The 26,082-nt window shown below is 44.9% G+C and overlaps 1 protein-coding gene across 1 annotated transcript in view; it reads left to right on the plus strand.

Annotated features, from left to right (window-relative positions):
- slc24a3 (solute carrier family 24 member 3) overlaps positions 1-26,082 on the plus strand; it is a 71,325-nt gene that overhangs the window by 26,457 nt on the left and 18,786 nt on the right. The window contains exon 3 of the mRNA XM_042064862.1: positions 23,568-23,644. Coding sequence (XP_041920796.1) covers positions 23,568-23,644 — 77 coding nt within the window. The remainder of the gene's footprint in view (positions 1-23,567; positions 23,645-26,082) is intronic.

The raw sequence follows: 26,082 nt of genomic DNA on the forward strand, positions 1-26,082 counted from the left end.
GGCTGCCTCTGGTAAAAGTGTTGATAAAGGTGTCCAAAATCATCTAATTTGGTCCATCCATATTTTTCAGGAGAAGGCACTGACTGGGTAGCCTGCAGACCTTTGGACCAAATGCTACACTGCTCTATTTGAATGATGTATTAGTGCAGCCTGTGTGGGAGGGATATTTTCCATTGAGAGACATATTTGAGAAAACAAGTCCCTTCCTGAGATGAGATGACTTTTTCAAGATCCGTTTTCTTATCGTAAAGAACACAAGTGTACTTCTCCAGCAATGCAAACATGTTTAATTCCTGGCTAAGCAGTTGAAAAGGATTTGCTGTCATAGCAATGAAGGCATCCTTTACTTCTGGAAATGGTTTCCATGCAGCCCACCCTTTAGAAGGAGTCTGCTGTTCCAGAGGTAGCCACCCCATTATCACATAGTGCAGTTGTTCAACTACTTCCATCTACAAGTTATCCAATTGTGTTCTATAGAGCCATCTCTATGTGTAACCCACCAAGCATCACAAACCTCTCTCCATAACAGTCTGGATCACTCCACTGAACCATTTTTGTAATTCACAAATATGCACCCCAGGTGATCATGGGGACACAATTAGCCTAGGGATGCCTTTGTTTGCCTAGATTTAGCTTGATAATTGGAACCCAGCTAGTGGTTCTACATTGGCTAATGTTAACGCTAACACTGGCATAACATGTGGTCAATGAGTTGTGTCCCTATTTAGGGCTTGATCTCTGCTCATGTGGACATTTAAGCGATACAAATTTATGTTATGCATACATAAATAATTAACTTCTCAGATGAGGATTCATTTGGGGAGTCATGCCATTCTGACCATTTTAAGCCTGTTTTCCCCCTTTAAAGCTGTATAAAAGGCATGTAAGATTATTTTCATGGGTTATCTTGCACATATTATTTGTTAACCATCTCTATATATATATCAAATGTAAAATAATAAAGTAGCAGAATAAACCATGATGCCCAACTATGTAATGTTTTTTTATCCTTCAACTGCTTAGGCGGCCATCTTGGATTTCCCTTTAAAAAATGACCTAAATGAACCAGAAATTTTGGGCACCCCTTCTCAAATGATGAGATACATCATAAAGAGTGTCTGTACCAATTTTGGTGCTTCTATCCACCGCGTAACGATTAAACCCTTTTTTGTTGATAATCCCCCCTACTAACAGAGGTGTCGTGCCGAATGCTTCCTGGATTACCTAAGAATGATACAGAAGGCAGGCGAGCGGGCAGTCCGCAGGCAGCATTCCTCCCCGTGCTACTGATTATGATGGCAGTGCTGCTGGAATCCTCGTTCCCCGGTGCCAGATGAGTACAGTGCAGTACACGACTATCACGCCCGCGTGCCTGGCACCCTCCCCTGGCGCCTCTCCCGCTCTCCGCCGCCTCCTCTCCTTCCTTTGCTTCGAGAGGAATTTTTACCTGCTCCTGCCAAGATGTGCAAAACATTCCTCTCTCCAGGTCTCCAGGCTTGGCTGTTCAACACCAGATCCCCCCCCCCAAACTCCCCACCCCTATCCGTCAGTTTACTGTAACTCACAAGGTTTTTTTACTGGAAGATTTAAAAGGCTGCTTCAGTGTTTTTCATACACTGACTGTAATTGTTATATAAAGACATGAATATGTATTCATCCTAGTTCGCCGGATGCATCCGCTGATTTAGCATTTCTCTATATGTGTGCATGTGCGAGAGTGGGTTTGTGATTGTGTGTGTGTGTGTGTGTGTGTGTGTGTGCGTGTGCAACACAGAGAGAGATGTCTCAAAGTTATGTATTTCTGTTTCTATGACCGTTCACTTCTGCTCAGTGAAGAGTTAGCACAGGTCCTCCAGAGCAAGGCTAGTCGGCTAACAATAGCCAGGGCCAATGGCAGGCTCAGGCACTTTGGAGGCCTCTTCAATAACTAGCTAACCCGTCACCCAGCATGCTCCACTAATTCACCCAGACTATTCAAACATATGCACCAGACACAGACTCCACAATGTCTGACTCCTCTGTGCTGTTAGCATCTGACCCTTCGTGAGCGCCACCTCTGTGTGAAAAAAAGAGGGATGGAAAAGAAGAGTGTTTTGTTCGAGGAGGTGAACGATTTTAATAGTAAAATGGCTTTCACGTGCTGAAAAGAAACAGCCCTTGACTGCTCTTTTTTTTTTTTGTAAGACGTGAAGTTAAAAATAAGCATCATAAAAAACAAACAAACTACCAAGCGGCTGTTTCTGCTCTGTCCTTTGGTGTTTTTGCCTGCTTTATTTTTAACCACCCCACTGGGTTTCTTGCTCCAGTGATTCCGAGCCACACATGTGCCCAATCTTGTCTTTCCTCTCTCTTTCTCTCTCCCTCCCTCTCCCTCTCTTTCTCCACATTATTTCTTGTGCTCCGGGTTATGTTTTGACAGGGCTTTAGCAGATGGACGGATAGACCCGGGTGGACATGATGTCACCACCATCGCAGCGCTCTGTCCGTCCATCCATTGCTAAGAAATTACGCAACGTGCTGAGTAGTCGGGGATTGAGTGTGGTGACGACATCGGCCCCTGTGCAGAAAAACCTCAAAGATGTTTTTTTTTTTTTTTTTTTTTTAATCCCGTGGAACAGACTGACCACTTAAATCCTTAATGGAGAATGATCAGTTGTGTGTGTGTGTTATGTATAGTATATGCATTAAAGCCATCTCCCCCCCCCCCTAATCTAACGTTATGCTAACCTACCTTGAATCTGCCAGCTACTGCCCGAGTAGGGTATTAAAGGATTTGGCCTCCGGTGAATCAAAGCATCTTTAGCAGGGCATTGTTTGATGGAGGGTGTTGTTAGCTCAGTGCTCAGAAACTAGGCTCCCAGCAGAAGAGATGAGGAGAGAGTTATGCACGCATCACTTGAGCAGCAGGTGGTCGAGTACACGCTGTTTTCATAGAGCGTCTGAACGTCAGAAGACACCAGTAGCTTATCTAGACCTTTTACAAAAATGCCCCCCTCCCTAACAGATATGTGAGAGAGCAGGGAGAATGAAGGGAAATGGAAGAGAAAAGAGGGAGGGAGAGACGGATAGAGAGAGTTTGAAAAGAGAGAAAGAGAAAGAGTGGGTAATTGAGAGGAGAGAGAGAGAGAGGGGGACGAGATAAGTAGAGGAGGCGCAGATCAACAGGGCAGCCCCCAATGCTCAGTCCACTTGAGGCCTGCGGCGAAGCGGAGACTGGGGAAATGGCCGGAGTGTGTTTTGACAGCTCTGTGTTCAGCCGAAGGCATCGAGGCGAAGACGAAGCGTCGCTCAACGCTGTGCGGCGCCGCGCTTGGTTACTGCATGAGCGGGCCGGCAACGGCGGGCCCCTTTGCGCCGCTCTGCGCTGCCGCGTTGCTCCGCTCCACTCTGCTGTTGGTGCGGCGCGGCCCCGGCCAGTACACGAGCGCCTCATCATCTCCGTGTCCCCGAGCACCCAGGGTGGAGCGCTGCCGCTGAGGAGCCAGCGCTCGAGTCGCCCGCCAGCAATCCGACTGGAGATCCATGATTTGGACTGAGCCGCACGGCTTAATTATTAACACCAGCCATGAATAATGCACTCTAGGGCCATTTGGGCCCTTATGCAATGCTCTGAGTGTGTGTGTGTGTCTGTGTGTGTCTGTGTGTGTGTGTGTGTGTGTGTGTGTGTGCGTGTGTGTGTCTGTGTGTATCTCTCTCTGTGTGTGTATCTGTGTATGTGTGTGTTTCATCTATTTCTTTGCTTGTGCATCAGGACATCGTCTAGTTTTGTGTGGTATACAGTGTATGCAAAAATATACACACATTTGTATCAACACAAGTCTTTGTGTTTAAATGTGTGAATATATACAGTATGTGTGTCTTTTGGTATGTATGTATGTGTGTGTATATAAAACAGAGAATATGTGTTTGTGTATCGGCATAGCAGCCCTGCTCTGTCTACACACAGTAGTAGCACATCTATCCTGTGATGGGGACTCACTTGTTTCCCAAGCACTAAGTGTGCACATTAGCATTCAGCCCGCCCCTCCTCCCCTCACCTCAGTTGACCTGATCTTACCTCACCTCACCTCGCCCATCAAGTGACATCACTACACTGACACAAAACACAGTTTACTTGCCATTTCTGGGCAATGAAGACTTCAGTTGTGACAGATATTTATTTAGACAAAGGCAACAATTAGTTAAACTACTATATATTTGAAAGCCAAACCATGAAAGTGAATGATAGATCACGGAATGATGACAGCCAAGAGAAGTCTGTTTAAAGTCTCTCAAAGGACGCTCTTCACCTCTTGTCACAGGAAGAGCTTTGAAATTTATTTCTGTCTCCATGAGTTTTGTCATCTGTCCTCAAAAGAAAAAAAAAAGGAGGTGTCAAAATGTTTTACACTTTTGTTGAGAAGGAGAACATCTCACGCAGAGATTGATGCTCCTGGTGGAAATATCTTGATTTATGTGGGGATCTGGAGGAGGGAGCTGCTGGTTTGGGTCCCATGTGCGGAGAGATCACTCCACGTTGCACCGACACACCAAGACGGAGACCGAGACAGATAAAGAGAGAAGGAGAGAGACAGAGAGAGAGACTAATGATGACATGGGCTATATTTAAACAGCAGAGATTGCAGATGGATTGGCTTTTGTGGCTGCCGCTGCTGCTGCTTCTGCTTCCTGTGGTCTCTGAGGAGCGCGTTGCTTTATGCCCTGTGCCATTTATGCTGTGGCACGCTTAAAAAATGAATGAGTCTGGGGGGGGGGGGGGCTGCATTAGGGGAGTTGTGGTCTCTGCTCCCCGCTCATGGTAGGCCCTCGCTTGGGGATACAGGTCTTCCATTCATCAGATACCTACTGGACTGGAGGTATTGACTAATGTGTTGTTGTGGTTGACAAACATGGATATCAGTGGGTGTGGATGTTTGTTTTCTGTGTAACTGTTTCAAGCTGGGAGGTATCGGAGGACCTGAGAATAAAAGGATAGAGGCTGTGTTGCACAAATGACCAGTGGAGCTCCATACATCTCCATCTCCATCTCAACTCCAAACCAGCACTGCTGCTTTAGCTTATAGCCAAGCATCCCATAAGTGTGCGTGCCCAAGTTTTATGAAAAGTGGTAACCTGCAGTGATGAGGCTTTGAAGCAGTCCCCTTACACGCTCCACTCTCCTCTCCTCTCCTTTGCTCTCCTCTCTCACCTGTTTATTCTCTCCCTCCCTCCCCCCCCTCTCTTTCTCTCTCTCTCTCTGTATGTCTCTCTCCCTCTTGCGTGACTCTCCAAGGTACAAACAGCTTTTTTCAAGTTAATAGAACACCTTGAGTAAGTCACTGGCCACATGGGAAGGAAGTAGAGGACCAGGGGAAGCAGCAGCCCTTTTTGCCGCTCATCCGGCCGGCCGTGAGGACCACTTGGGCTGCTGACCCCCCACTAGTCTGCCCTCCAAACACATTGATTGAGTTGATGGCCAAAATCAGTACATCTGCAATATACAGATGCAGTAGTGCTCTCTCTTTCTCTCTCTCTCTCTCTCTCTCTCTCTCTCTCTCTCTCTCTCTCTCTCTCTCTCTCTTTCTCTCTCTTGTTTTCTCTCTCTCCTGGTGCCCCTTTCCCTTTTTCATTCTCTTTCTCTGTATCCATTTTTCTTCTGTAGGACCAGGCTGGCAGAAAAGCCATTTTCTTTACGAGCATTCCACCTCCGTAAATGTGTTTGCAATTAGGAAACAGGCTGTGCCACGTGACGATTGCTTCCATCTCAACAACAGCAGGCTGGGGTGGGGGGGGGGGGGGTGTCTGAGTGGAAGCGGCATTGACCCACAGTAACCAGAAGCCAGCGCCACTTCCTATGGACTCTCTGCTGACTCCTAGAACCCCCCCTGGAACTCTAGAACCCCCACCTCACCATCCTGGAAACAACATTCCTGTTAGATGCTGAGTCTGTCGACACTCTCTATCTCTGATCTTACCCAGAGCTTTGGACAGACAGCGTGTGTGTGTGTGTGTGTGTGTCACACAAATGGAGTTGTTTTGAAAAGGGCTGTTTTAAAAAGGCTTAGTAAGGCTTTCACAAGAGCAACAACTCAGTTACTCATTTAGTATTCTGCTACTGTATATGCCCCCACCCACCACCAGCATCTCCACTCGTACGTGCATATGGCTGACTGGGCTCTTCTCCCAGTCGCTCATCCGCTGCAGGTTCAAAGTGCCCCCCTTTGGAGGTTCAGTTTGGGTGAGTGTAGCGTGTACAGACGGTCAATCGTAGAGGATGTCTGGTTTTAGAGCAAGTTGCTTGGATGAGGGGGAAACAGTGCCTTTCTCAATGAATCATTCAGAGGTCTGTAAGGTCATGGTATATCAAAGTTCATAAGCTATGGTTGGAGCGTAATTTAAGGTTCGTAGAGCCATTGTTTTGCAGTACATGTAAGCATTCTTCTTTTGCTTGATTATGGGTGTCTCGTAATCATTCAAATTGAACTTGTGAGGTTATTCAAGAGCGGTCAGCAAGGGGAGAGAGCAGAAAACGTGATCAGGGAACAAACCCTTCCACAGCCATTTTCTTGTTCTTTTTCTCCCTGTTGTGTCTCGAGTTTTTCTTTTTTTTTTTTCCTGATGCTGTTCTCGAGGCGCTGTGATGGAAATGGCAGCATTTTCATGTGGCCTTTTCCTGGTCCCCATGGCCTGGTTGAGCCTTTCAGCCTCTCACCCCCACCCACCCACCCCCATCCCTTGCCACAGCACCCCACCGCCCTCTGTGTAGAAGTGACCTGTTCTCTCTGCTGCATGATTCATGATCCACTGTCGCACGCTGAGGCGGAAATAGCAGTGTTTCCAGGAATATGACGTCTCTGAAGAAACAGGTTTCGGGTCCCTCGGAGGCCAACACAACCAAAGCTTTTCCGTCTCGTCTCCGAGTCTCCTGTGCTCCTCATTCATAAGAGAGGCAGAAAGCTGCCGATCTGTCGGCTTTACCTTTTCTGCCATTGTGACTTCGCAATGACTGATCGGAGTAGAATCCATTGATCAGCATGAAGGCAAAGCAACAACATCAAAAAACTACTCTGTGCAGATATTAAGAAATGAATGCTATGCTTTTATGGAAAGGATTGTTATTTCGCTAACAACTCTGTGAGAATGTGTCGAGTCAGAAGTCACACTGTGAAGATTGACACCTCCGCATTCTCATCACATAGCTGGAAATTAATTTGTTAATACAGGGTGTGTGTGCAGGGGGTGATGGTAATTAATGCTTGCTGAATACATTAAAGAGATTTAGGTGAAATGCCACCACTGACTCAGTCTAGGCACTCCCAGACACAGAGATGAATTGTTTTTGGTTTATTTTTTTATTTTTTTTTTGAAGAGGGGGCTTTTTTGGCCGTGCAGATAAATGCAGGCGTGAACTGGGCAGACTGACAGCCAAGCGCAGATGTAATTGTTGGGAAGATCTAATTAAGTGTGCCGTAGTCTCGGCGGAGACACTCGTTTCTCTGTGTGTGCGAATCTCTTGTGCTGTGTGAACATTGTGTGTGTGGGATGGGGACGCAGATACACACAGCCACACACACATACACACACACACACAAAAACACACACACACACACACACACACACACACACACACACACACACACACTTGCACATGCAAACATCATACAAAGGCAACACATACGTTTCCCATACATAAACATATGGTTCTTGAAACATTTGCTAAATCTTTCTTTTAGCATATTTTTTTGTTTGTTTTGTTTTGTTTTTTCTTTCCCCTCACTGAATCCATTGTTATCTCTGTAGACCATCACTTACCCAAGCCATGGTAAGTGGCTCCTGCAACCATTCCTGCCAGACTTTTTCGGTCTGTTGGCTTGACCACCGCTGAGCCTCCTTCTTGAAAAGCCTCATTTACATGGGCAGGGAAGGGTGACTGGACACATGAAGGAAGCCATTCTGGATCAAAGCAGGCCTTGCTAAGTGTCCTCTTCTGTCCACTTGCGTTCTCATAGCAACGTTAAAGCCTTCTGTTCAGCCCCATGTAGATGAAATGGAGAACATGAACAGGGTGTCCAAACGTTCTCCCTCTGAATGCCCTTTGAGTGTCAAATTGGAGAATTCCATTCAGTTTAAGCCAGAAAGCTTTGCAGTGGATTTGCAGAGGTCTTCTAGGGTCTTTTGCATGCTTACTTGTGTGTAATTGTGTAATTGGCTCATTTACTCTCCACCTCAAACTGGTGTGTGGTGAGCGTTCTGGCACATACAGTACATGTAATGGCTGCCGTGCATCACCCAGGTGGATGCTACACGTTGATGGTCGTTAGAGAGGTTGTAAAGAGCTGTAAACCCTTGGGTGTCTTGAAAAGTGCAAAATAAATGCAATGTGCTCTTGTTGTTGTTATTGTTGTTGGTGGTGGTGTTGTTGTTGTTGTTGTTGTTGTTCTTATTAAATGACCACTGGATTGGAGGACGAATAGCTGAGGGTTGCTTGCAGGGCAGTGGATGAATAGAGGAATGTGTACTGTATGCGGATGGTTAGTACAATTGGTACAGGCTAAACTGGAGCAATGGGCCGATGTCTCACATGGAGAAAGACATGGGGTCAGACCTGCTAGTGTATGACAACGGATTGATGAGTTCAGGTCGAGATGGAGCAGGGGTTACTTGCCGAACCTGCTGCCCTCTGTACACACACACACACACACACGCACAGTCTCTCTCTCACACACACACACACACACACACACACACACACTCACAAACATATACTCCCCCCTCTCATCACACCATTGCTAATTGCAGTATGTGTTCCTGGCTTGAGACGCACTGAGGAGCAATTTGCAGCGATGTATCGCCTGAGGCCCTTCAACCTGTGTGGCTGCCCCCTCCTCCTCCCTCCTCCCCCTCTCTTTTCTTTTCTTATTCCTTTCTTCTGTTACCAGTATGCTCTTTAGCTCTTTGTTTTGCACTTTCTTTTTTCTTCTTTCTTAATGACGTTGTTCCTTTCTGTGCCCCCCCTGACCTCTCTTCTGTCTCCTGGCACACTGTGTGATCTGGTGTCTGGTGTCTGAGGTCCCCCAGCCTGTTCCCAGCAGTCCAGCACCTGTGCCTCCCCCATTGTACCCCCCCCCCCAACATCTGACCACTGTTGGTGAACTTCCTGTAACTTATCTGACTTTGGACTGGGATGCAGATATACGCACGTTCACACACAGGCAGACTTGTGAAATTGCTGATCACGCGGGGTTGGAATTAACAGAGACTTTAAGGTCAAGTGATGATCGGTGTCCGATTTATGTTTTGATGTTGGTGCCCTGGTCTCCTTCTCTGCCTTTTGGTTCTCTCTCTCTCTCTCTCTCTCTCTCTCTCTCTCTCTCTCTCTCTCTCTCTCTCTCTCTCTCTCTCTCACTCTCGCTCACTCCCCTACCCTACCAGATACATGTCCAACGCATTAGGTAATGTGCCACCCAGTTGTTTTTAAACACTTGTGGCAGAGGAATAAGTGCAACCATATGTGAGTGTTTGTAAGTGTTTTCAGCAGTGGGGTTTGAGGTGGGCGATAGGGACGTGCAGGAGAGCACTCTGCTGTTCCTCTGATGACAGGAACGCGAAACACACACACACACACACACACACACACACACACACACACACACACATACAGAAGCAAACATTTTCACTCACAGTAGGACACACAGGACACACACACACACACACACACACACACACACACACTCTAGGACACACCAACATACACACTAAGACATTGACACCATCACACACACACACACACACACAAACATTTACACACACAGAGGCACACATATTTGTTTGCTGAGAAGCCTCGTGCATTATCTTAATCCAGCATTTATGGATTGGGAGAGATGTTTATGTTTATGTAATTGCATTGCCAGGCATGGTTAACAGTATTATATAGGAACTTAGGGTTTGGAGCTGGCATTTTTTCCTTCCTAAGAGGGCAGAGGTTTGACTCAAGAGGTCTCAGGTCAGCATAGCTTATCATGGAACCATTATCCTCCTGCTGTACTGGCCATATAATAAGTTCACGAAAAAGCAAAGTGCAGGGTACGCACATCCACTGGGACAGGTGCTAGGTCAAAAAACTGAACTGAAAGAGACAAAAAGACCTTCACATCGTATTAAAAACTTCCACAGAACTTTATTCTAAGCAACGTTTCAATCACTACATGATCTTTGTCAGTCTTAACATCACAGAGCAAAGACATCAATATAAAGTATCAGGCCTCATTTCACAGGTGTCCTTGATTAAGGCAAAGCCCCCCCCCCCCCCATTCAGAATCAGCCCTTCTCTTGCTAAGGCATTCGTTTTGACTGGTGTTATTGAACTGTTCTGTAGCCTGTTGGATCCAATCTTCTTTATACTGTCTTTTCCTGACTCTTTCCACCATATCATTGCTATGTTTAGCATAAGATGCATTTGACCTACAAATACAGCTTAATCTACTGAATTGGCTGATTGGAAGGCTTTTGAGGGACTGGGGGAACACCTTTGCCATGCAATATTGTGTTCTTATCTGCAGGTTTCCTGTATAAGTCTGTAACCAATATGTCTTGTTCTTTGATAATCAAGACAGAAGTTAATTTGTGAATAGTCAAAATCCACTGCGAATTTCAGATGATGATTGCTAGCATTAAGAAAAAGAGCAAACTCCAGTAGTTAATTTTGTGTACCTGACCACAGAAGAAATATATCATCGATGTACCGCCGTCAAAGGTATATATGATGAAAAAAATGGTTCCGTGTCACATCAAATACAAACATGTGCTCAAAGTGACCGACACACAAAGACGCATAATTGGGGGTCAAAGTGCTTCCCATGGCTGTGCCCTTCAACTGCAAGTAATACACTCCCTTATACATGAAGTTTTTTTCCTCCTTATACACAAGTTTTTTTGTGAAGACTAAATCAAAGACTTCTTCGATATAGTCAATACTGGGCTTCATATCTGTGTACAAGGGTTGTAAATTGAGATCAACTGCTTCAATGCCCCCAACATATTGGTATATTGGTGTAGTGATTCCACATCAAGAGTTACCAACAACATGTTTTTGACAGAAAAGTCAATAGATTTTAGGACATTGATCATATCACATAGTGTATTTTACAAAAGAAGGCAGAGTGGTGACATGTGGCTTTAGGAAGCTGTCAGTAAATGTAGAGATTTTATCTCATATAATGAGCTCACTTTTGCGCTTATGCTATAGAGGTATGTTAAAGGCCTGTACTCATCTTCTCCAACACACACACAAACATGGTCACACACACAGACACAGATGCAGTCTCTCTTTCTCTCTCTCTCTCTCTCTCACACACACACACACACACACACACACACACACACACACAGATGCAGTCTCTCTCTCTTTCTCTCTCTCTCTCTCTCTCACACACACACACACACACACACACACACACACACTGTAAGCTTCTGTCTATAGGGGGATTACAGAGCAGCTGAGGTCATCGCAATCCCCTTTGCCGCTGGCTATGGCTCTATTGCATGTTGACTATCTATATGAGGGTGTGTGTGTGAGGCACAGAAAGGCCCTAGCCCACTGCCTTTGTCAAAGAGCTTATGATGTGTGTGTGTGTGTGTGTGTGTGTGTGTGTGTGTGTGTGTGCGCGCACTGCACTGCACGTGTGTGTGTGTGTGGCTGGGCTTATAGCATTGTACACAGGCGGATGGTTCAATGCATATTATGTCTTTTGGAACTTATAACTACATTCAGGCCCAAGTGGAACAACCATAGACTGTATACAGTATATAGAACAGTTCTATATATACAGTCTATGGGAACAACAATTTTCAGGGCCAGCAATACTACCTAATAATATCACCTTTGGTTGACTGTCAGCAGCTTTTGTAGGGCAATATTCAGTAAAATGTAAAATGTTTCAATATAAGAAATTGGGACACGTGTAAATATGGAATGGGAGGTTTTTATTTTGATTAGTATGTATCTTTTAAAGACATAGAAAAAGGAGAAGGGAAAAGGAGATGGATGGATGAATGTTCCGACCAATGGAAGTGTGCGTTTTTATGTGCAGAATGTACCACAATGGTTGTGATGGAACAATGTTCGGATGCAGAAAATATACAATAATTTGGACATTACTATCCATTGTTATGTCAATCAAGTGTAATAGAATGAAGCCCTTTTAAGATACTGTGCAGAACTGAATGAAAAAGAAGTGACCAGTGCTGTGTTAAAAAACAATCGCTTGATAAATCTGCCTTTGTGTGTTCTCAGTCAACGTTTTTGAATCAATGGCCACTCTCATCAGTACGTTTTGAACTTTATTTTTAATCCATTTTTACTCAGTAAAGGAAAGTCATGTCTTTTGCGGTAATAGTACTGTATATGTGACTTTGATTAATGGTAATAATACAGAGTACTTAAATTAATTGTGTTAGTTAATGAGCACATGGTTAATTGGGCAGTTCTAGAATAGTGTTTGGAACATTTTTGAGGGTTTAATTGGATATTATTTCATAATGAACAGTGATTTCAATTCTTCTGTTAAGATTGGTGAGTGAGAGAGTGAGTGAAAGAGTGAGTGAAAGAGAAAGAGAGTGAGAGAACATGTGGGGAGTGGGAGAATTTGAGTGGAATACTATTTGTGCATGTGTGTGTGGGAACCACTCCCCAAGCATCAGCATCTGTAACTGACAAGGCATCAAACAGACCCATTAGAACTACCGTCTGTGTTGTCCAGCCCTGTGGACAATACACATGTCATGCCAGCTGATGTTCCTCACACACAAACACACACATGTGGAGCCCATGCATAGTCCTGCCTTCTCTCTCTCTCTCTCTCCCTCCCTCTGCTCTCTGTTTCTTTGTGAGAGAGCTCTGCGCTTAGCGGTGGTGTGGTGGGTGAAAGGTAGATTAGTGCTACTACGGTAGCTACAGGGTTTTTTTTTTTCTGTTCTGCATTGTTCTTAAAAAGCCTCATCTCCTGAAGCTCCTTTTAATGATGCATAGGATTAGTACGTATCGCAGAGCAAACGCCAAATGATGTAATATTTGCCCGCTTATGTAAGGGACCGGGAGAAGACCACCTCGCTTGCCTTGCCGACTTTGGCTGCCCAAGGGCAGGTCAATCCTGCTTGATCCAGCCTTGATTTAAGAGATGCGCGGCTTGGGGGGTGGGGGTGGGGTGAGGATTTGAGAGTGCAGCGATTGCGTGTCACCAGATGCACTCATCCATGTTCCTTTTTACCTTCTGTGTGCTGTGCTGGCCGGAGATGTGCGGGGGTGCAGCTGAGTGCAAAAGCATGTGTGCTCAGTTTTTTTCTATTCTCTGTTTCTGTGTGTGGAAACGCACTTATCATAACAACATATGTATGTGTGCGTGTTTGCGTGTGCGTGTGTGTGTGTGTTCAACTATGTAATGTGGTGCGTGTGGGTATGATATTAAAGTATAAAGAGTCATCCAAGTACTCTGCTCTTGTCACATATTGTGTCAGATGTTCTCTCTCTCTCGATCTCTAGGGCTACTGTGTAATGAAATGAAATGTGCTGCAATCAAAGCGCCCAGTTCAGTCCAGCAGTGGTGTAGCCTGCTCCTCTTCCATGACAGAATGTGGGCACTTGGAGGGGAGAAAGAGAGAGAGAGAGAGAGAGTCCGGGGCGCTAATTGAATCTTAACCTTGATTGGGCACCACATGCAAGCCCATGGATGAGCAGTCATGTAGCGCATCGGAGAAACAAAGAGGGCCGCATTGGACGAGTGCAAATTGTGCCACTAATTAACTGCTGCGAGTGTCCCCTTATGCCTGCTGCCCGTCAGGTCGCCAGTTAGCGCCGCTGATTTTTTGTTGTTGTTGTTGTCCTTAGTTATTAGAGGAAAATTGAGGATGTGAGAGAGAAAGAGAGAGGGGGATAGAGGGAAAGAGAAAGAAAGAAAAACAAGAGAAAAAGGAATGGAAAATGATGGAAAGAATGGAAAATGATGAAAATGGTTAGGGGTTGACCTCAGCAAAATACAGTGTGATTCATCTCTGAGCTTGAGAGAGTAGAGTGGAGAGAGAGTAGAGTTGTAGAGAGAGTAGAGTGGAGAGAGAGTAGAGTGGAGAGAGAGTAGAGTTGTAGAGAGAGTAGAGTGGAGAGAGAGTAGAGTTGTAGAGAGAGTAGAGTTGTAGAGAGAGTAGAGTGTAGAGAGAGTAGAGTGTAGAGAGAGTAGAGTGTAGAGAGAGTAGAGTGTAGAGAGAGTAGAGTGTAGAGAGAGTAGAGTGGAGAGTAGAGTGTAGAGAGAGTAGAGTGTAGAGAGAGTAGAGTGTAGAGAGAGTAGAGTGGAGAGTAGAGTGTAGAGAGAGTAGAGTGTAGAGAGAGTAGAGTGGAGAGTAGAGTGTAGAGAGAGTAGAGTGTAGAGAGAGTAGAGTGTAGAGAGAGTAGAGTGTAGAGAGAGTAGAGTGTAGAGAGAGTAGAGTGGAGAGTAGAGTGTAGAGAGAGTAGAGTGTAGAGTAGAGTGTAGAGAGAGTAGAGTGTAGAGAGAGGAGAGAGTAGAGTGGAGAGAGAGTAGAGTGGAGAGTAGAGTGTAGAGAGAGTAGAGTGTAGAGAGAGTAGAGTGGAGAGTAGAGTGGAGAGAGAGTAGAGTGTAGAGAGAGTAGAGTGTAGAGAGAGTAGAGTGGAGAGTAGAGTGTAGAGAGAGTAGAGTGGAGAGTAGAGTGGAGAGAGAGTAGAGTGGAGAGAGAGTAGAGTGTAGAGAGAGTAGAGTGTAGAGAGAGTAGAGTGGAGAGTAGAGTGTAGAGAGAGTAGAGTGTAGAGAGAGTAGAGTGGAGAGTAGAGTGTAGAGAGAGTAGAGTGGAGAGTAGAGTGTAGAGAGAGTAGAGTGGAGAGTAGAGTGGAGAGAGAGTAGAGTGGAGAGTAGAGTGGAGAGAGAGTAGAGTGTAGAGAGAGTAGAGTGTAGAGAGAGTAGAGTGTAGAGAGAGTAGAGTGGAGAGTAGAGTGTAGAGAGAGTAGAGTGGAGAGTAGAGTGGAGAGTAGAGTGGAGAGAGAGTAGAGCGCCTGCTGGAGATGGTGTGTGAGAGAGAGAGAGAGAGGGAGAGACTTAACACTCCTTTATTGAAACAATATCTGGGGCCTATTGCACAAAAGCAGAATTAAGACAGCATAATTAAGCTGCGCTCAATGAATCCAAAACAAGAGCGCACAGGCTTAATTGGTTGCACAACGAGCAAGCCAGGATGAGCAGACACGGATTCATCAAGCCAGGTGAAACCTATCCTGGATAAGTGCGCGCTCACGGCTCCCTCAAATAGACCCCGCCACCGATCACAGATTCACTGATTCACCATGGCAACTAGAGCGGCTTCATTGCTTCTTCTACGGTGTGAAGTAGGTAGCGATAGCCTTTTCACAACAGCAACAAACAGCAACACCTCTGTTTAGGAGAATATTGCAACTAGTGCCGCGACCACCACGCGTGAAATGGTTAGGCACTCCTGTGACGTCACATTGTCGCGTGACAGGTCGGGAATGGCGAGTATGTAAAAGTTAATTAATGATCACAAACGTTTAAATAATGACAGTGGGTCTAGGTATATGTGATAACAATGTGTAGTGGGCAGTGGTATAACTATTGGTTTCCGTTTGTGGTGACTGCTGACTGAGATAAGAGATGAGATTAAATAGATCCTGGAACTTAGCCTGGTCTGGAGCAGGCTAGCTCCACAGAATAAATCGCCATGGTAACTTATACCATAACATATCCTGCTGCCCCCTATCCCGCTTTTGTGTTAAAACACATACAAGTTATATTACAAGTTAAAAAGAAACATCACATGGATGCCATGAAGGTTGCTCCAGCAACATCCTCACTCAGATGCAATCACTAGAGAGAGAGAGAGAGAGAGAGAGAGAGAGAGAGAGAGAGAGAGAGAGAGAGAGAGAGAGGCCAGACACAGGACTGAATGTAAATGACACACATTGCCCCATCTCACCACGTCTCCCTTCCCTCCTCTGATGACAACATCAGTTTTATACCAATTAGGAGGCTATAGGAAATACTGATTGGATGTCACTCCTCGAAGCCCCAAATGACAAGGAGAGTCACAGGAGAAGGTGAGCTGAAATGAAAGTTATATTGATGGGGAAAGTTGACGGACACCTGCTGGTGGGCGTGTCATGGTATGAAACAATGATTGATTGGGTAGTTTCACAATCAGGCAATCAAGTGCTAGACATTATCCACATATAGGTATGTGTACCTCAAAATAATATTAAGTGATTAAGTTGAATAATTGTATGTGACTACTAATGATCAGACTTCACAGCACATAGACAATTGGCAATGTTTCTGTCATTTATATCCTGAAACGGACTTGTCTTAAACTACACTAAACTACACCACTTCAACACATCATATTTACAAAACTTTCCTCTGGGTAAAAAACTGGATCACACTAGAACATTCTGTGATGCGTTACAATTATTTTGTCAAAAAATAATAAAAGGATTGAATGAAATGAAATGAACGCATTTGTCATTTAGGCCACATTTCTGTCAAGCATGCGAGGAATTGCTTTAGTAACAACCTACCAACAATCTATGTCAAGTCTTTATCACCTCCAACACAAATTGCTATAAAGCATATTACATATTGCAATACTATAAAAGGTCCAGTTTGATGAAACCACTTACTTAACCCAACACACCTAAAGCACTAGAAGTATACATATCTAAGAATCATAACGACAACCATGCATTTTTATCCTTCAACAAATGTAGAATAAACAAAACAAGAAACATAAATATTGATATTTCAAGAAGTTTAATTTTTAGCTATGGGAAACAAAGCTCTCACCCTAATTGTGTAACTACCCAATTCAGGCTAAACCACCTTTATGCTATTTATATGCTATAAATGTTTTTTTCCCTCCTTTTTACTTTCAGAGTGACATTGCAGAAACCTTGTGACAGTGTTGTATGGTTGGGTTGGGGGGCACATGACTGCATGGACAAAATGGTTTATTTATTATTGTTTGTTTATTTTCATGGCATGAGATGCTCAATGGAAATCCTTTTCGATAACTTTTTAAATATTGCTTCAAATACTTTGCATTGCTTCATGCAAAGATATTTCTATTGAGAATCCGAATATGAGACTGTCACAGTGGAGTTGGTGTTTACCAAGGGATCTCTCCTATGGTCCTTGGCCATTGTGCCTGGCCTGTGTTATGTAAGAGGCTTAACCTATGGCAGAGCAGACAATGGCCGAGGTTTTTATTTCAGCGCAGCCTGCCACTCCGGAGAGGAGGATGGTTACGTGGAACTGTAACTGAGTATGACATCATCGCAAAGGGGTCACGCATAACATACACAAGGAGGGCCCAGCACTAAAGCTGAGCTGGCATGTGCCACCCATCTTATTGGGCATCATAGAATACACTAGCATCTTGCCTTGACACATAGAAAAAAACTATGATCTGTATTTCAGTATTTTCAGACATGGACTGTATATAAACATGCCACAGTAGGTAAGGGAAGGTCCGAGCAATTCCATCTTATCTATGTCTTGTGGTTATTCTTGTCAATAAATCTCCTCAGTGCAGTGCATCTGGCAAAGGAGCATGTTGAATCTGGTCAATATTAAAGACAAGAGAAAACCTAGCAAGGCTCACATGCCATGTCATGTCTTTGAAGGGAATGATATTGTTTTGTTATGTAGCATACACTCTGTTTAAAGTGTGTGTATGTGTGTGTGTGTGGGGGGGGGGGGGGGGGGGGCGGTTGCAGTATTTATTTCCAAGTATGTGCACACAGTTCTACAAAGCTCTGTTTGCAGAGATTATGTTTGTCCTGTTAATGTATGGAGCATTGAAAACAACATGTCTTTAAAAGGAGCTTATCTAGGGAAAGTCGACTTAGGAGGAAGGATTTAAGCATCCGAGGGAACGGAGGGGCAGGTTTTTGGAGAGATAAAATGAGCATATATGCTGTATGTAAAGCAATGCTATCAGCATCCACTTACTTGTAGAATTTGCAGAGATTATGTGTATTCAAAGGGTCAAAATATGATGCAATCAACACTGAAGCACTCATATTGTTTTTGTCCATTTTCCTGTAAGAACCGAAACATCATTGCAGGCTGCAAAATTCTACAGCGCATTTCACAGAATAGTGTTACCGCTCAACCAGTTACACAATATCGTTTTTTATTTTATCTTTGAAAAGTACATTGTAAAAACATAGATTTCAGGTTTCAGATATTATTGCAACTGCTTCAATTACCACTGTAAAATGTATTAATGAAGTATTAATCAGTTGTTGCTGATCTGTATCTACATAAACATTTGTTAAGAGGATTGTCTAAAAAGAAAAGAAATGAACAAGACTGTCCGCACGTTTTCGATAAACCTGTTTTCTCAGTATTTGCAATAAAGTTTTATACACACCATTTCGAGCTGGCATTTTTGGCAACAAACATCTCCCTCTCTCTAGCTGTCTACATGACAGGAAGAGATTAATTTGAATTGGAAGATCGAGTTATTTAATCAGAATTCCTTTTCTGTCAAAGACAGAAGCCTTGTTTTAAACTATCAAACAACAGCCAGACAGTACTGTCTGATTACATATCATGCCAATCAGTGATATTGCACTAAGTGCGTTTACTAATGAGCGAACAGTTTGACGTGTATCTCTCTGTAGTTTGCAGTAGTGTGTAGTGTGAGTAGCCTGTGATTCCAGCCTGTCCTTCGATCCACATCCTGTTGTTTGTCTCTGAGACAAACACTTCAGACAGCTCATCTCATCTGGCAACCTTCAGAGAGCATCAGCAGTGGGCACCGCCGACACAGAGTCACGACTCTGTTCTTTCCTGGAGTACACATGCACACAAACACACACACACACACACAGTGTCCACGGCGGGTTTTAGCATAGTGGCTTTCAAATAAAAAATACATACACTTCAAGAGTGATGCCCGTTCAAAAAAAGCTTCAGTGGCAGGTCTGCTTGCATCGCTTTCACTTTGGGTTGTTGGGCGATGCAGTGAGCTACACAAAAATTACTCGTATCCAAGGTCCCTTCATAACATGCATTCCCACCTGTCTCTGTCTCTCAGTATCTGTTTTAAGTATCCTGACAGGTGTTTCTGTTTCCCTGCTCTTTTAAATGGGATTTTCAGAATGTCCCAGAGTGGAATGCTGACTCATGCTGAATCTTTAGGGATCTACTGACTTCCTCAGTGGAACTCACAGGGTAAACTGGTAAATGCAAAAGACTAGGCTACGTTGATACGGTGACGATGAAAAGAGAAGACGCAGAAGTGGCGTCTCGTCTTCATTTTTTTATTCGCGTTTAGACGAGCATTCTCAGGGGGAAATCTTTGTTTATATGAAGACGCAAGAGTATGTGATATTCGATTGGATATGCATTCCAGACCGCTGGGTGGTGGTGTGATAGAACCCCGGTATGTCACGCGCAGACATTCTAATTTGACAGTTTAGCCAGAGAGGTAAGGATCTTTGGTTTAGCCGTTTAGACGGAGACACAACCCGGGTCGTCTTCAAAACTCTACACTCTGGAAGGAGTCTTCAGATTTTTGCGTCTTCAAGCCCCGATGGCAGGGTCGCCGTGTAAACGAAAGGCACTTATGATCAAATATTTTGTTGTCATCCTTCGCAATCGTTGTCGTATAAACGGCCCCTAAGTTTCACAGATGACCGTACTCTGCTCAAATGTGCCCACTATGACAAAGTGTAGCTATACAGTTCATCCCCTTCGTGTCCCCTGCTGTCTGTGTACTGGACAGTGGCAATGACCTCTGACGGACTACAGGTCGAATGCTGGAGCTGTGGTTTGTGTGTTTAGACTGGTCTGATTCTGTGCTGGCTGAAGGTTGTGTGTGTAAATTTGGGCTGGTCTGCCCCCAAGGCAAGAGTGTCTCGAGCTGCTGATGGAGTTTGTGGAGGTGTTGATGCACCATAGTCAAGCAGGAAAGGACTGTTGGCTTTTGTGTGTGTGTGTTAACACATTTGAAAATGTAAAAATCACGTTTTACTACTGTGGAGTCTTTCATCAGGTGGATGCAAGTGTGTAAATGTCCTGTGGCACTACATGAACACACACACATGCCTAGCTTACCCTACGTGTCGGATGGGGGGGAGACTGTTTGTCTTGACAACGGAAACTATATAATTGTGAGCATTAGGGTTAATGGACACCAGATGAGGGCCACAGACCAGGCTTGGACAGGAAGACGGAGGAGGAGAGCCGCGTCCAATTCCCCCCACAGCGCTTCTCCGTCCGTCCCATTCCATCTGTATGTCCGTGACGAATGCGGACTCTTGGGGCTCGGTGTCAAACAGCAGAACTGCCCCGTCTCCCAGGCGACGGAGTGTTCTGACAGCTTGGGACATGAAGGACCCCAGAGTGAGCTGAGGCCATTGTGGTTTGTTGACGTTGTGGCTCCTGGTCTCTGTGTCCTCAGATGTGTAAGAGGACTATATATAGCCAGGCTGTATATGTGCATAGATGCAGTGTGGGCCGGCAGCACCTAATGTATGTGGACAGCGCGAGTGAGCGAGGCCTGAAGAGTGCGTCCTTCCCACAGGGCTCTCTGTCTCTCTGACGCTCCAATCCGCTCTACTCCACCGCCACTTTATGTGGCTGTACAGAGGCATTCTGACGATGGCTGTGTGAATTTGTATTTGTATTTGTCTCTGTGTGTGTGTGTGTGTGTGTGTGTATCCACATTTTCTGCAGTCTGTATGTGAAAAGCTCTTTCACTCCTTTATCCCTCCCAAACCCCCCCACCCCTAGACACACACGCACACATGCACACACTCTCTCTCTCTCTCTCTCTCTCTCTCTCTCTCTCTCTCTCTCTCTCTCTCTCTCTCTCTTCTCTCTCTCTCTCTCTCTCTCTCTCTTCTCTTTGTTTTTTTTCCACCCTCTCACTCTCTCCTGCTCCCTTTTTTCACTCTCGCTCTCTTGTTCTTTTTTCGCTCGGCTCAAAGACCCCCCAAACCACTGCTGAGCTGTTGTTGCGATTGTTGTTGATCAGTTAATTGCCGCTGCCGTCGTGACGAAAGTTTGTTTGGCTTCTCTGTGTCCCGCGGTATTTGTGTGCCGAAACGAGGTTAATTTGGACCTCTTGTGAATGAATACACACTGGGGGCCCCATGTGCCAACAAACCGCGGCCTCAAATGAGAGCTGACAACGAAGGGAACGAGAGGGGTTTTGAGAACAGGTCCCCCCCGACCCTCGACTCTCCCTCCCGCTAATGAAGCTCCTGTCTCGTCGCTGGGCTTTGAATGTGGTGGGAGAACCACTGGCCAACACAGCGACACAGGGGTTATTGTTTTTGGGGGCTTTGTTAAAAATAGACCTACAAATCTGGCTCAGGCCCTTTTTTTTGTTTAGAACCGGTGGCTTTTTCGTTGGTCTGCTGGCAATAATCAGCTAAGCGATGTTTGTTTTTTTTTTTTTTTTCGCGAGGTCCCACTCAGAGCAGGGGTGCAGGCGCGGCCTCTAAGTGCTCCACCTAATGAGAGTGACGGCAGCCCAATCCGACCTGACACAGAGGCGCCGAGGTCGGGCAGCCAGGGGTCGGGCACGCACCTTTGGCCGCGGGGGAGCGTGCGGCGAGTGAGGCGTGCTGTAATCGCACTCGACGGTCCACATCCGTGGCTGATGTCAGAGTCTCCACTGCGCTCGGGGACAAAAGGCACACAAGAGTTTAAGTGGAAAAAGTGCTAAAATGGATATAAATATACGTGTGTGTGTGTGTGTCTGTTTGTGTGTGTGTGTGTGTGTGCTTTTAAAAGATTATTGATGTTTAGGCTAGTTTATCTTTCATGGTCATTTCTGATGGTCAGTTACTGCTTTTTATCTCTGAGTTCCTCCCCCTTGCCTTCCCATGGGTGCCTTCAGCTGTGTTCAGTCATCTAATTGGCTTTCTTGTTGTCAACTTCTTGGAGGGACTCTTCACACATTGGGATGCCCAAAGACAGTGATGGCGTTTCTGTTTAATGAGTTTAAATTACAGTATATTTTGCTGAGAGACAAATTATACTTTTTCTGTCATAACCTTGTTCACACACACACACACACACACACACACACACACACAAGTCTTTATGAGCATTATTATATATAAATTACTCTAGCCTCTGTGCGGCGGATTCTTTGCTGCCTGGAAGCAAATTATTTTCTGCTGATTGGCCCCGGTTTCCGGCTGTGTCCGGTTTGCTTAGTTCAGGTGCTGCTGTTGCTGCTGCTGCTGCGGCCTCTGCCAGCCTGACCCATTCTGTTCCCACCTGACCCTGGCCTGATCCGCTCCAGCCCCAGATTCGCTGGCGGCGCCCACTCACACGGTGACGTCACGCCAATGGGCGCCGAGTGCGGGAACGAGAGTGATTTTAACACTCCAGCAATCTCACAGCTGACGCTCGCATTCTCGCTCTCGCTCTATCTATCTTTTTTGCTCCCTATCTCTCTTTCAGTGTCTGGCTGGCTGATTTGTTCAGTCTCTCTCCTGTCTGTCTGGCTAAGTCTTTCCTTCTGTCTCTCTCACTCTTTCTCACTCACTCACTCACTCCCTCTCTGCATCGCTGTCTCCCCATGCTCACTGGCTTGTGCACAATGGCCTGCTTGAGTGCTGGAGTGGAAGAGAGAGGCAGCAGGCTCGGTTCTGCGCTGCTGCTTGAGTAGAGCGCTCCTGGTCAGGCTGTCTCTCGTCTGCACACAGCAACCCAGATGCTGGAGTATGTTTTTCTCTACTACTACTACTACTACTACTACTACTACTACTACTACTACTACTACTACTACTACTACTAATAATAATAAAAAAACACTGCAGGAGCAGATGCACTGCCATAGAAGGTACCGTTGAATTTTTGCCCCCAACGCACACACTCACTCAGACACAGACACACACCCACACACACACACACACACACACACACACACACACACACACACACAAACCACCAAGAAGACTCCCAGGAACCTTTCTCCCTGCTTTTCCAAACAAATTTAAGTTCAAAGTTGATATATTAGCATGTCTGTTTGGATACAGTGTTACCTGTCGAGAATAGCAGTCATTAAAAGAGTACAAAAAGAGAGAGTTTTCTCCAACAGTTGTGTGGATTTGTTAATGGACAACAGCAGTATACCAGTCAACACCAATGAAATCATAATGTGGACTGAAGATATTAAAGTGTAATGAGGAGGAGGGGTGGTTGGTTATGTTACTGCAGCTGCTCCTGAATGGCTTTTCAGTGTTTCATTAAAGCAGTGATGAGTTGGAATCGTGATCGGTAGGTATCCTCTGGAGATAGCAATGCTTGTTTTATGTAGACCTCTAATTAGAAAGCACTTCAGAAGGAGAACGAGGTCCTCTCCCAGTCACGTGTATGAAGGTCCGTAGTGTGTGAGTGCGTGCGTGTGTGCGCGTGTGCTTGCACTTTTGTGTGTAAACACACCTGTTCCATGAGTTGTGCTTATGTGTGTATCTGTGTGTGTGTTTGTGGATTTATGTGGTATGAGCACAAGGCCGTGTCTAATGGTGCATGCACTTGTTTCCTCCACAGCTCTTCATGAATTTCCCAGCGACCTTTTCACCCACAAGGAGAGGGTTGAGGGAGCTGTTGCACTACATGTTCTATGTGTGAGTATCCCGCTCTAATCACACATGCACATACCCATGCATACATACATACAAAAACCTCATCATGCAACTATATTACACCAATGATCAGTATATCTATCTATCTATCTATCTATCTATCTATCTATCTATCTATCTATCTATCTATCTATCTATATCCACCTACAGTATACAGTATATATACACACGCACATAGTATACACCAATATCTTAAATCATGTTGCTTGTTTTCTCTCCATTGCATCTGTGTTAACACTCCTTAGCCGTTTCTGTGCTGCGGCGTTCTCTGTTAAAGTAGTGGAGAGAGAGGGAGGCAATGATGGCAGTCAGTCGCTGTAGAGCTGAGGTCACTCCTGAGGCCAGACGGCTTTATTGTTTAGGGAGGAGAGGGGCCCAAAGAGGCACACACACACACACACACACAGCCACAGCCCAGGCAGCCCCTCATAACAGGCCTGTCCTAGCTGGAGGAGGTCAGTCATGTGGCTCCCTCTCTCTCTCTCTGTGTGTATGTGTGTGTGCACAGAGTAAGATTGATGGATTTTAAATGAAGCAGATGCTTTTTTTTCACGCTCCTCTATCAGAGCTATCCGCAGTCCAAGTGAGGCGTGTAATGTCTCGTAACCCGGCATAACCCTGTAGCATCAGATGCAGTTTGCCTCTCCTCCAGCCAGAGTGCAACAGGAGCATGCAAACGCTGGAACGATTTCTGTTTTTTCATTTGTCCTAATTCATCATGGACACATAACACAATCAGCGCCCGCCCTCTCTTCTGAGGGGGCCATGTCACAGTTTATAGGCTCTTCAAGAAAATGCCTGTTTTTTTGTGTTTTTGTTCTGGAGGAACTGAGTGTGCCTTTGCTGGTCATTTTCAGCACTTTGGAACTAGTACATCTTACTGCCATATGAATAAATAAAGCACTATATCTATCTCTATCTCTCTCTCTATATATATATATATAAGAAAACTGAAGTTGTCATGTATGGTCAGGTAAATTGTTAGATAAAAGACTAATTTGTTTTGTTTTTTTCATCGTCTATAGCGTGGGACGTGTACCAACCAGCACTCATATTAGTTTAATTCACACACGAGCACAGACACACACACGGACACTGCAAGCACGACACATCCCATTGCTGCCCCCTCTGCACCAAAAATTGTTTTTCACTCTCCAGAGTCTGTCTTTTGAATGTGTGTTTGGCCTGTGATACGGGGTTGGATTGTGGAGAGGAGGAGATGTATTGTTTGGAATAAGAGCTTTTGAGTTTTTGACAGCATAGCCTTAAGAGCTGAAGGTACTGAACTGTGTTGAGTTATATGATGATGTTGCTTTTGAGAGCAAGCCCTAGAGTTCTCCCCTCATTCTCCCTTTTGTTGTCATAGACATACACAGTCTCTTTTTCTCTCTCTCTCTCTCTCTCTCCTTTTTTTCCTGCTTCTCCTCCTCCATTTACACTAGCTTGGCCAAGCATCAGCGTCAAACAAATGGTTGCTGGGACACAGTCCAGGTTGTTATTGTGTAAGTGTTACGTACTGTAGCAGCATAGCATACCATAGTATAGACTAGCATGGCATGAAATGGGTGGAGAGAGGAGAAAGGAAAGTGCTGGTCAGGAGTTCGGACTCTGGCCCAGCCTAAGCGACAGAGCATGGGCATGCTCCTCCTGTCAGCACTGTTGCCAGTTGTATTTAGTTCAGGCCCGGCAGTAAGTACTTTCTCCTGTTAGCAGAACGGAGCAGCACTCAGCTCAACTATGGGTAAACAACACGGGCGTGTTTTATGCATTAATCTCTAAGCAAAGTTCAGTGACCTCACTGTTTAACTTGGACACAATTGTCAGGTCAGTGGAAAGAGTCTTATCTTATCACATATTACTTAATCACTCACCCTTATCACTCAAGTTCAAGTGATTTGGGCTGACCTTTGTGGTTTGGTTCATCCAGTTCTTGTCAAAATTAGGTAGATCACTTGTTTATGTAAATGGCATTAATCTATATTGTTTGCAGTTCAGTTTAGCGAAGAAGGAAGTATAGATTGAACAATTTATTCCAATGTAGGGCTGGGTATTGCCTGCAACCTCACAATACTATCACAATAGGGACCGCAATATGCTACATATCACAGAAGGCCTACATGTTGATTCTGAAAAATGACCACATTCAAACAGAATTCACTCACAGCTGTTCAGTTGTTCTTTATAGTTCACGTACAGTGAGGGCAAAGCCTTAAAGGAATTATCCGGAGTAAAATGCACTTTAGATCAATTTACGGATGATTGGGAGTACATACGTTGAGTTGACATCCAAATCATGTCATTCACAATTTCGTCGCCGTTTAAAAAAAAAAAAAAAAAAACATAGTCCAGTATTTCTTTTGAAATTAAAATGAAGTTGTATGGACTGGACTATGTTTCTTTTTATGTTTACAACTTTTTCT

Source organism: Alosa sapidissima, chromosome 16 (assembly GCF_018492685.1).
Source record: "Alosa sapidissima isolate fAloSap1 chromosome 16, fAloSap1.pri, whole genome shotgun sequence".
Lineage (NCBI taxonomy): Eukaryota > Metazoa > Chordata > Actinopteri > Clupeiformes > Clupeidae > Alosa > Alosa sapidissima.